Source organism: Gekko japonicus, unplaced genomic scaffold, assembly GCF_001447785.1.
Source record: "Gekko japonicus isolate JY-2015 unplaced genomic scaffold, Gekko_japonicus_V1.1 scaffold3850, whole genome shotgun sequence".
Lineage (NCBI taxonomy): Eukaryota > Metazoa > Chordata > Lepidosauria > Squamata > Gekkonidae > Gekko > Gekko japonicus.
In genome coordinates this window covers 56767-67320 of record NW_015171619.1, presented here as the reverse complement: position 1 = coordinate 67320, position 10554 = coordinate 56767, and the positions used below count along the sequence as shown (strand labels likewise).

Genomic DNA, 10554 nt, shown 5'->3' with positions numbered 1-10554 from the left:
CTTGTTGCATGTGCCTGCCCCCTGGGCTCCTTACCGCCGGAGCTCCGCTCCTGTGTGTTCCCGCAGGAAATGACCCCTGAATAAATGTATTTTGTTCTATGTTCTAGCAGCTGAACCTTCTAAGTTCCCTACAAGGAGCTTACTCAATCCAGGCCTGGTCCATACGGTCCATACTGCCCCCACCCTTTCTTTTGCTACTCTCCCCCCCCCGCAAATTACCTTCTCCAGATCTTGCTCCTGCAGGGCCAGCGCCAACTCGTTGTTATCGATCACGGAAGCGGCTGCCACATCCAAGGGAGTGGACCCACGCATGCCTAGAGGAGCAAAGGGAATGGTCAACGGGCAGCGTTTGAAGCCCAAGGCGCAGAGCAGGGGCCTCCAACCTTTTTGAGCCCACGGTCACTTCTGGGATTCCGACACAGCACGGCGGGCGCAATCACAAAATGGCTGCCACAAAATGGCTACCGCAGGAGGCGGAGCCAGCCACAAAATGGCTGCCACGGCTTACCTTCAGGCATAGAGTGAAGATCCTTGTGCTGTGGTGGCCGCTGCTGCCAAAGCAACGTTTTTAAAAAATCTGCACAGCCAATCAAATCTTCAGTGGCCAATCGGAAGTCTTGCTGGGCAAAACCCCACCTGGTCCTGCCCACTTTCTCAAAACACTTGGCGGGCGCCGAGAGAGGTGTCCATGGGCACTGTGGTGGCGATGGGCACCATGTTGGGGGCCCCAGGCATACAGCCTAGTTGGACTAAGGAAGCCCATTTCCTTTTTTTAAAAAGGGGAGCAGTCGAACTCATTCGCACCCTCAGATAGGGTTGCCAAGTGTTACTCACAATTTAGTGGGGGGGAGTCCCGGAGCTCCCTGGGAATATTCTTGTGCGTGATTTGCGTGCACCACGATTACATCGCCCAGAAGTGACGTCATCGGATCGGGCACGTTGGTGGCGGGGCCACAACCATTCGAGGGGAAACCATAGAGTTTTCCCTCGAATGATAGAGCGCCCCCCCCCCCGCAACGTGCCCGATGTGATGATGTCACCTCCGGGTGACGTCTTCACGCCGGGCACGTCTCACACTTTGGGGGCGGGGTTCCCCCCCGGCGGCCCAATCCGGGCCAGCGGGGAACGGGCCTATCGAGCGGGGGTTTCCCCGCCCCCTGGGGCCACCTGGCAACCCTACCTTCAGAGGTTCAGCCCGTCCAGGAACTCCCGTTACTTGTCTTTGTTAAAGGGCAGGGAAAGTTTGGAACGTCCAGATCAATAATGTCAAAAAACGTGAATTCTTAAAAATCCACATTTAAAACAGGGGCGTGTTTTTTTCTTTTCTTTTTTGGAGGAGGGGGGGTGCTTTTTCGCCCACGCTGCGATTCACCCCCAGCCTGCAGCCTTCCTAACCGTGCCGGCTCACCTTTTGTTAAAGGGCAGCGAAAGTTTTGAACGTCTAGATCAAGAATGTCAAAAAACGTTAATTCTTAAAAATCCACATTTAAAAGACGGGCGTGATTTTTTCTTTCCTTTTCTGGAGGAGGGGGGTGCTTTTTCGCCCTCGCTGCGATCCACCTCCAGCCCGCAGCCTTCCTAACCGTGCCGGCTCACCTAGCCCAATTCCGCTGTTCTCTAGCAGATAGCTGAGGTGGTCGAACATGGAGCGCTGGTTCTGGCGGCTGATACGGCAGAAGTAGCACAGGAAACGGCAGCAGTTGGTCACCATCTTAGGGAAGCGGATCTCCTGGTTGGGGGAGAGGGGCGGGGTCAGAGAGATTCCCTTAAACCTTGGCTGGTTGCCCGCCTTGTCGAGTTTTACCCTGTCTCTCTCTTACAGCTGGCCTGAGACGCTTGCTTTCTTGGCTTTATCCAAACAGGATGCTGGAAAAGCAAGAACTTGCCACCAGGATGTTACGTGTGCCCGCTGATTCATTTTAAAAGGGGCTGCTACAATGCTACCGTGCATGCGATGATAGCATGCCTGTGTGCTGTGTTAGGGGACTTTTTCAAGACTCTAGTACAAACCACCACCACCCTTCTCCGAGTCTAATCTGGGAGAGAAAAGGATTCACTCAAGGGGTTGGGGGAGAGGGGCGGGGTCAGAGAGATTCCCTTAAACCTTGGCGGGTTGCCCGCCTTGTTGAGTCTTACCCTGTCTCTCTCACGGCTGGCCTGAGACGCTTGCTTTCTTGGCTTTATCCAAACAGGATGCTGGAAAAGCAAGAACTTGCCACCGGGATGTTACGTGTGCCCGCCGATTCATTTTAAAAGGGGCTGCTACAATGCTACCGTGCATGCGATGATAGCATGCCTGCGTGCTGTGTTAGGCGCGTTTTTCAAGACTCTAGTACGAACCACCACCACCTTCTCTGAATCTAATTTGGGAGAGAAAAGGATTCACTCGAGGCTTTGGCTAAGAAAGCATGCAAAGTTTATTAGTTGCTGTAGATTTCCCGGGTTGTCTGGCCGTGGTCTTGGCATTGTAGAACCTGACGTTTCTCCAGTAACTGTGACTGGCATCCTCAGAGGTATGACACAGAAAGATGGAGTACTCTCTGTGTCAAAGTTTATTTAGAATGATCAGTCTGATGCGAGCTCGTCGGAGTGCCCAAGGCTATGATACCCTAAATAATCCACTTTCAATGCCCTTTCCAACTGGATTCTATTGTGTAAATGGGAAAGATCCAGTTGGAAAGTGCACTGAAAGTGGATCGAAAGTGGATTATTTAGGGTGGGCGATCGCAGCCCAAGTCCCACTAACGAGCCGGCATCCAGAAAAGATACAAAGCACATATTTTATAAGATAAGCTAAGGAGGCCAGGGTCTGGTATTTAGAAAAGGGTACATCCATTCCGTTCTCAAACATAAATTCACTCTAAAGGTAAAGGTAAAGGTTTCCCTTGCTCGAAAGCCAGTCGAGTCCGACTCTAGGGTTGCGGTGCTCATCTCCGTTTCCAAGCCGAAGAGCCAGCGCTGTCCGAAGACGTTTCCGTGGTCATGTGGCCGGCATGACTAAACACCAAGGCGCACGGAACGCTGTTCCCTTCCCACTGAAGTGGTACCTATTGATCTACTTGCAATTCCTTGCTTTCGAACTGCTAGGTTGGCAGGAGCTGGAACTAGAGACGGGAGCTCACTCCGTCATACGGCAACCCGGGTCTCGAACTGCTGAACTACCGACCTTCCACAGCCTGCAGTTCAGCGTCTTAACCACTTGAGCCACCACTCTACCCTATGTTTAAAGTACATTCTACACTCCTACGAGGGACATAAGGACGACAAACCCTCTACACTTTTCCCTGAATGATAAGGGAATGGAATGCTATTCTGGGATACCATGAAATCCTGGAGCCCAGAGTGACTGTGGGCCCTGATGCTGGGCACATGTAACATCACACAGTGTAAACTTCTTCTTCCTCGCTAGCAGCGTGGTTTAAAGCAAGCCTATGACAGACCAGGAAATCAACATAGCTAGGGGTTATTTCCTGATGCACTACAGCCCAGGAATTTGCTACATGTGGAAGCCCAGGAAAGAAAACCTCCCAAAGCTGCACATGTTTACCTCCATCCTCCACCTGAAGCAGGACACTCAAAGCGTGCCCCGAAATGGTTAAGGAATTTCCAGCTCCACCCAGAAGGTTAAGATCTGACATATACATTATCAAACCCTTACAAGAAAAGTTAGAGCAGGAGTCCCCAACCTTTTTTTGATCCTGTGGGCACCTTTGGAGTTTTGACACAGCCTGGTGGCCACAGCCAGGAAATGGCTGCCACAGGGAGCGGAAGCAGCCAAAAAATGGCTGCCACAGGGAGCGGAACCAGCCACAGAATGGCTGCCACAGGGAGCGGAACCAGCCACAGAATGGCTGCCACAGGGTGCGGAAGCAGCTACAAAATGGCTGCCACGGGCAGCAGAACCAGCTACAAAATGGCTGCCACAGGCAGTGGAACCAGCCACAAAATGGCTGCCGCAGCTTAACCTTCACTCACAGAGTGAAGGTCCTAGTGGTGGCAGCTGAGGCCAAAGCAACATTTAAAACGTGGAGCATGAAGCTGGTGGTGCAACAGAGACCCACAAAGAGCCAGTCTAGCCGCGCATGGGACAGGATCCTGGACCAGAGGAAGAAGAGGTTCCATTGCATCTTCGGCCACTTGAATCAGTCTGGAGTCGGTGGGGGGAGGGGGTCGCCATCCATTTGCAAATTTGCCAGCTCCCTCACCTTTGAATCTCCTCCTCCCAGGACATTCACCATCACCTCCATGACGGTCTCGTGCATGCCCAGCGCTCTCATCAGGTTAGGGTGCTGGTAGAAAACTTTGTTGTTCATAATGTTCCTACAAACAAACAAACAAATTTAGGTCCCGGTCACACGATTGCTCCCTCTTCTCCTGCCTCCTCCTGGCTGAATGAGGGCCGGAAGCAGGGCGGCCGGAAGCAGGGGGCGGGGCTTCGTCATGTGCCCCGCCCCCTGTACCTCACCCAGGGGAACTGCGATCCCCCCCGAAATGACCTCTGGTTTTTGCCATTTTAATATCATTTTTTTAAAAAATGTAAGAACCGATTTATTTTTCAGCCCGGAAAAAAAAGGAAAATAAGACTGAAGCTTCCCTGACTGTGCCTGGGGTCATTTTGGAACACCGACACGCATCTTACATTTTAAAAATGTTAAAATTTATACCCTGCCCTGAGCCTGCTTGCGGGGAGGGCGTGGTATAAATCTGATAAATAAATAAATAAAAGTCCCCCCTGTTTTTTTAATTTTTGACCTAGGGGGCAGCAGTCATTTGTGGGGGGGGCATTGCCCCCAAATCCACCCCTGGTGGCGATGGCTCTGTGGCCAAGCCTGCTTAGCTCATAAACCTTGATACACTCAGGCCAAAGTGGGCTATTCAGGCTGCTACAGGTGGAGAAGGACGGAGGGCCGAAATTCAGGGGAGGTCCCAGGGTCTGGATTGGAGGAGGCAGCGGGGTGGGGGCACGTACCCGATACTCTGTATCATCAGATTCTCCTCCTCGGGCCCCATCTGGACGATGAGCAGCGACCGGATCTGACCCAGGCTTTCCAGCAAGCTCATGGTGTCTTCCACGGAGTTGGCGTTGATCGTGTAAGCCTTGGGCAGGGCGCGGATTAACTCCCCGAGGCCGTCGTACTGCCGGTGGAGGAGGCTGAACATCACCCGCACCAGCTCCGGGCTTTGGATGAAGGATTCCTTGGCCCAGTGAACCATGGTGTGGGAGATCAACTCTTGCAGAGTGCCTGAGAGATTGGGGAGAACGGGAAATAGTAGACAAACACAATCAGAGGTCATTTCGGGGGGGATCGCAGTTCCCCCGGGTAAGGTACGGGGGGGCGGGGCACATGACGAAGCCCCGCCCCCTGCTTCCGGCCGCCCCGCTTCCGGCCCTCATTCAGCCAGGAGGAGGCAGGAGAAGAGGGGGGGTAAGTTGCTTCCTCCCTGCCTCTCACCAACCCTGCCTGCCTGGGGCCAGGGAGGGCCTTCGCGGGGCTTCCTTGCACTCCCGCCGGCCTTGCAGGTCCACCACTGGGCCCCTCATGGGGCTCGGCAGTGGAGCTGCAAGGCCAGCGGCGGCGGCCGGGACTGTTGAGGGCGGGGTGTGTGGCCTTATGACACACTTCTGGTGATGTCAGGGGGTGTGGCCTTATGACACACTTCTGGTGATGTCAGGGGGTGTGGCCTTATGACACACTTCCGGTGATGTCAGGGGGTGTGGCATATGCTAATGAGTTATGCTAATGAGTTCCCCTAGCTCTTTTTCTACGAAACGACCCCTGAACACAATCACCCTGCCCACCCGGAATAACTACACAACATCCTGGGGATGCTGAACTAGACGGACCCTTTGTGTGATCCAGCGGGGCTCTTAGCAGCAGTTCCACTCCCCAACATAACAACCTTATCTTTCTTCTTAACCCACCTTTGATAGGATTTCAGTGTAGAAAAGAGATGACAAGGAAGGGAAATGATAAGAGGTTTATAAAATTATGCACGGGGTGGAGAGAGTCAACAGAGAGAACTGTTTCTCCCTCGCTTGAAATACTAGACCTTGAGGGCATCCCGTGAAGCTGATGGGCAGTAGGTTGAGGACGGACAAAAGGAAATACTTCTTATACAGAGAGTGAGAAAAACGTGGGGTTCATTACCAGAAGATGTAGGGATGGCCATTTTGCATAGTCGGCTTTAAAAGTGGATTAGATTGATTCACCGAGGAGAGGTCTATCAGTGGCTACTAACCATGGTAACTGAGGGGAACCACCATGTTAAGAGGCAGTAAACCTTTAAAATCCCAGTGCCAGGAAGCAACATCAGCCTCTCAACCCTCAACCTCTAAGCCCTGTGGGTGGCCCTCCAGAGGAACTGGTTGGCCACTGTGTGAGACAGGATGCTGGACTAGACAGACCATTGGTCTGATCCAGCAGGGCTCTTCTGAGGTTCTTATCATGGAAAGGCCTTCGCCTCTATGCCCTGTTGTTGGCCCTCCAGAGGAACTAGATAGCCAATGGGTGAGACAGGATGTTGGACAAGATGGACCAATGGTGTGATCCAGCATGTATCTTCTGATGTTCTTATCAGGGGAAGGCCTTGGTCTCTCTGCCCTGTTGTTGGACCTCCGGAGGAACCGGCTGGCCACTGTGTGAGACGGGATGCTGGACTAGATGGACCACTGGTCTGATCCAGCAGGGCTCTTCTGAGGTTCTTATGAAGGCCTCGGCCTCTCTGCCCTGTTATTGACCATTCAGAGGAACTGGCTGGCCGCTGAGTGAGACAGGATGCTGGACTAGATGGACCACTGGTCTAATCCAGAATCGCTCTTCTGATGTTCTTATTTTTCGTTTTGCCTAGCATATCAACCAGATGGACTTAAAACCACAGTCCCTAAGGCCCTTCCCTGTCTCTTTGCTACTGATTCAACTCCCCCATGCTCCGGAGAAGTGATGACCACCAGAGTGTTCCACCTCAGACATCTGAGGATGCTCCCACCATCTCTTACAAGAAGGTTTTTGAGGGCTCTTCTAGTCTAGATGAGGGGGCGACTAACACAATTTTGCTGGGCTCCTGACCCACAGCCCTCTGCCCCTAGATAACACAACCCCCCCCCCTTCATTGTTCTCTCCCAACCGCCCTGTTGCACCCACTGGGCGTTGGTTCCTCCTCAGGGGGCTGTTCCTCTTCCAGCTCCTCCTTCTTCTTGCGGAAGCTCGCCACCTTCTCCACCAAGCTCATCAACCTCCGATGGAAAGACTGATCTTCCGCCTGCTCTTCCTCCTCTCCTTCCGCTTGGATGCCTGTTGGGAAAATGGCAAAACCAATCTCTGAATACCAGGAGGCAACGTCAGGGGAAGGCCTCGGCCTCTCTGCCCTCCTGTTGGCCCTCCAGAGGAACTGGTTGGCCACTGTGTGAGACGGGAGGCTGGACTAGGTGGACCCTCACTGGTCTGATCCAGCAGGGCTCTTCTGAGGTTCTTCTCAGGGGAAGGCCTCGGCCTCTCTGCTGTGTTGTTGGCCCTCCAGAAAACTGGTTGGCCACTGTATTAGACAGGTTGCTGGACTAGATGGACCCTCACAGGTCTGATCCAGCAGGGCTCTTCTGATGTTCTTATCAGGGGAAGGCCTCGGCCTCCCTGCCCTGCTGTTGGCCCTCCAGAGGAACTGGTTGGCCACTGTGTGAGACGGGAGGCTGGACTAGGTGGACCCTCACAGGTCTGATCCAGCAGGGCTCTTCTATAGTTCATATGAAGGCCTCGGCCTCTCTGCCCTATTGTTGGCCCTCCAGAGGAACTGGTTGGCCACTGTGTGAGACGGGAGGCTGGACTAGGTGGACCCTCACAGGTCTGATCCAGCAGGGCTCTTCTTATGGTTTTATGACCCGGGCCTCCGGTTGGATAAACAAGTGGAAACAGTGGCCTGGGGTGCCTTTCACTAATTTTGGCTAGTGAGCCAACTATGGAAACTCCTGGGCAGGAAAGACTTCAGCTCTGGTGCTTGCCCTGGTAACATCTAGATTAGATTACTGCAATGCGGTCTACACAGGGCTGCCCTTGAAGACTGACCAGAAGCTACAGTTTGTACAGAATGCTGCAGCCAGAACGTTGATTGGACCGGAAAGGCAGCTTTAACATGTTTTAAATAATAAAACAATAATAAAATACCAGTTGCAAGGATTTCTGGCCTTCCAGGAAGCTTGCTGTTAAAATCGTCGACACTAATAGGATCAGTTCAGTTCAAAACCTTTATTGCCCTAGACACGAATAGGATCGTCAAAGCAGGGTAATGGAGTTGCAGAGGAAGGTGGGGCTCTGCTATTCAGCACCTGCCTCGCAACAATGCGCGGATCGGCTGTCAGTGTGGATGGCAGGGGAGAACGGGACAGAAGCATGGGTGCTTCTTACCACAGTGAGACAGCAAGTCGGCGTGGAACTCCAACAGCTCGTCCCGGATTTCTTCAGGCACTGGGCATTCCTCCTCATCGGCGCCATTCTTAAAATGCAGGAGCATGTTAATCTGTTGGGAAGAGGTGGGGACAGATTGCAAACGGTCTATGCTTTTGGACAAGACGTATCCACATGAATCTGCCTTATACTGAATCAGTCCAGCGGGGTCGGTATTGTCTAAGACTGGCGGTAGCTCTCCAGGGTCTCAGGCGGAGGTCTTTCCCATCACCTCCTGCCTGGTCCTTTTTAACTAGAGATGCCGGGGATTGAACCTGGGACCTTCTGCCTGCCAGGCAGAGGCTCTGCCACTGAGCCACAGCCCCTCTTTACAGCTCTCCAGGGTCTCAGGTGGAGGTCTTTCCCATCACCTCCTGCCAGGTCCTTTTAACTGGAGATGGCGGGGATTGAACCTGGGGCTTTTTGCCTGCCAAGCAGATGCTCTACCACTGAGCTACAGCCCTACTTCATGGCTCTCCAGGATCTCAGGCTGTGGTCTTTCACATCACCTGCTGCCTGGTGCTTTGTACCTGGAGATGCCGGGGATTGAACCTGGGACCTTCTGCCTGCCAAGCAGATGCTCTACTACTGAACTACAGCCCCACTTCATGGCTCTCCAGGGTCTCAGGCTAGATTCTGGTGCCTCTGGACTCAAATTTAGATTCTGTTGCTACTGGACCTGAAACTGGATTCTGGTGCCATTGGACTCGAAACTAGATTTTGGTGTCACTGGACCCAAATAGATACTGACTCTAGGGGGCGGTGCTCATCTCCGTTTCCAAGCTGAAGAGCCAGCGCTGTCTGAAGACTTCTCCGTGGTCATGTGGCCGGCATGACTAAATGCCGAGGTGCACAGAATGCTGTTACCTTCCCACCAAAGCGGTACCTATTTATCTACTTGCAATTTCTTGCTTTCAAACTGCAAGGTTGGCAGGAACTGGGGCCAGAGACAGGGTCCCGAACTGCCAAACTACAGACCTTCCGGTCTGCAGCTCAGCGTCTTAACCTCTGAGCCACCGCAGCCCCTGTTGGATACTGATGCTACTGGACTTGAAAATAGATTCTGGTGCTACTGGACCCGAAACTAGATTTTGGAGCCATTGGACCCGAAACTAGAATCTGGTGACACTGGACTCGAATTCAGATTCTGGTGCTACTGGACTCGAGCCTAGATTCTGATGCCACTGGACCCCAATCCAGCTTTGCTGAGTCAAAATACTAACACAAGGGGCCGACTTTGGCCCTCCCCAGCCTTGTCTTTTGCTGGATGCTCCATGATACCTATTGTGGAGTTGTGGTGGCTCAAGTGGTTAAGACGCTGAACTGCAGGCTGTGGAAGGTCAGTAGTTCAGCAGTTCGAGACCCGAGTGTGCCGCATGACGGAGTGAGCTCCCGTCTCTAGTTCCAGCTCCTGCCAACCTAGCAGTTTGAAAGCAAGAAATTGCAAGTAGATAAATAGGTACCACTTCAGTGGGAAGGGAACAGCGTTCCGTGCGCCTTGGCATCTAGTCATGCCAGGCACGTGACCACGGAAACGTCTTCGGACAGCGCTGGCTCTTCGGCTTTGAAACGGAGATGACTACCGCAACTCTAGAGTCGGATTCGACTGGCTTTCGAGCAAGGGAACCTTTACCTTTACCCCATGACACCTATTATCTGATTTGGAAACCGGGAGAGTGTGGGAAGCTGTTGCTGTCAAGGAACGCCGCTCCCCCCCCAGCCTCTGCCCCCTCTCCCACATGCACACCTGCTCCTGCGGAGGCGAGCGGAACTCCCGGGTGCGGCGCGCCGTCTCCGCCGCCGACATGGTGAACGCCAGCATCAGGGTGTTGTAGCGCTTCCGCTGGTTGGTCTGCAGGTTGTCCATGTAGCACTCCGAGAAGGCGATGATGGCTTCCACACGGTGCTGCAGCTCGCGGTCGCAGAAGAACTGCAGCAGGTGGCACATCTGCAGAGAAGAGGAGGGGGAGGGAGAGCCATGAATGCACACAGACCACCACCAGAGACGGGATGCTGGGGGACCAGGGAAGAGACACTTGGTATAAGACGCTTTTCCAGATGAACATGGTGGGGGGAGTCCTGCCTCTCCAGAGTCTGTCTGATCTGCTTCAGGGAATAT

General features: G+C 53.3%; 1 protein-coding gene across 1 annotated transcript in view; it reads right to left on the bottom strand.

Annotated features, from left to right (window-relative positions):
• LOC107117768 (ryanodine receptor 1-like) overlaps window positions 1–10554 on the bottom strand; it is a 114834-nt gene that overhangs the window by 51525 nt on the left and 52755 nt on the right. Inside the window, exons 22-28 of the mRNA XM_015419931.1 lie at window positions 10183–10383; window positions 8397–8508; window positions 7143–7292; window positions 4970–5243; window positions 4206–4320; window positions 1597–1729; window positions 220–314 (exon numbers count right to left, since the gene is read on the bottom strand). Coding sequence (XP_015275417.1) covers window positions 220–314; window positions 1597–1729; window positions 4206–4320; window positions 4970–5243; window positions 7143–7292; window positions 8397–8508; window positions 10183–10383 — 1080 coding nt within the window. The remainder of the gene's footprint in view (window positions 1–219; window positions 315–1596; window positions 1730–4205; window positions 4321–4969; window positions 5244–7142; window positions 7293–8396; window positions 8509–10182; window positions 10384–10554) is intronic.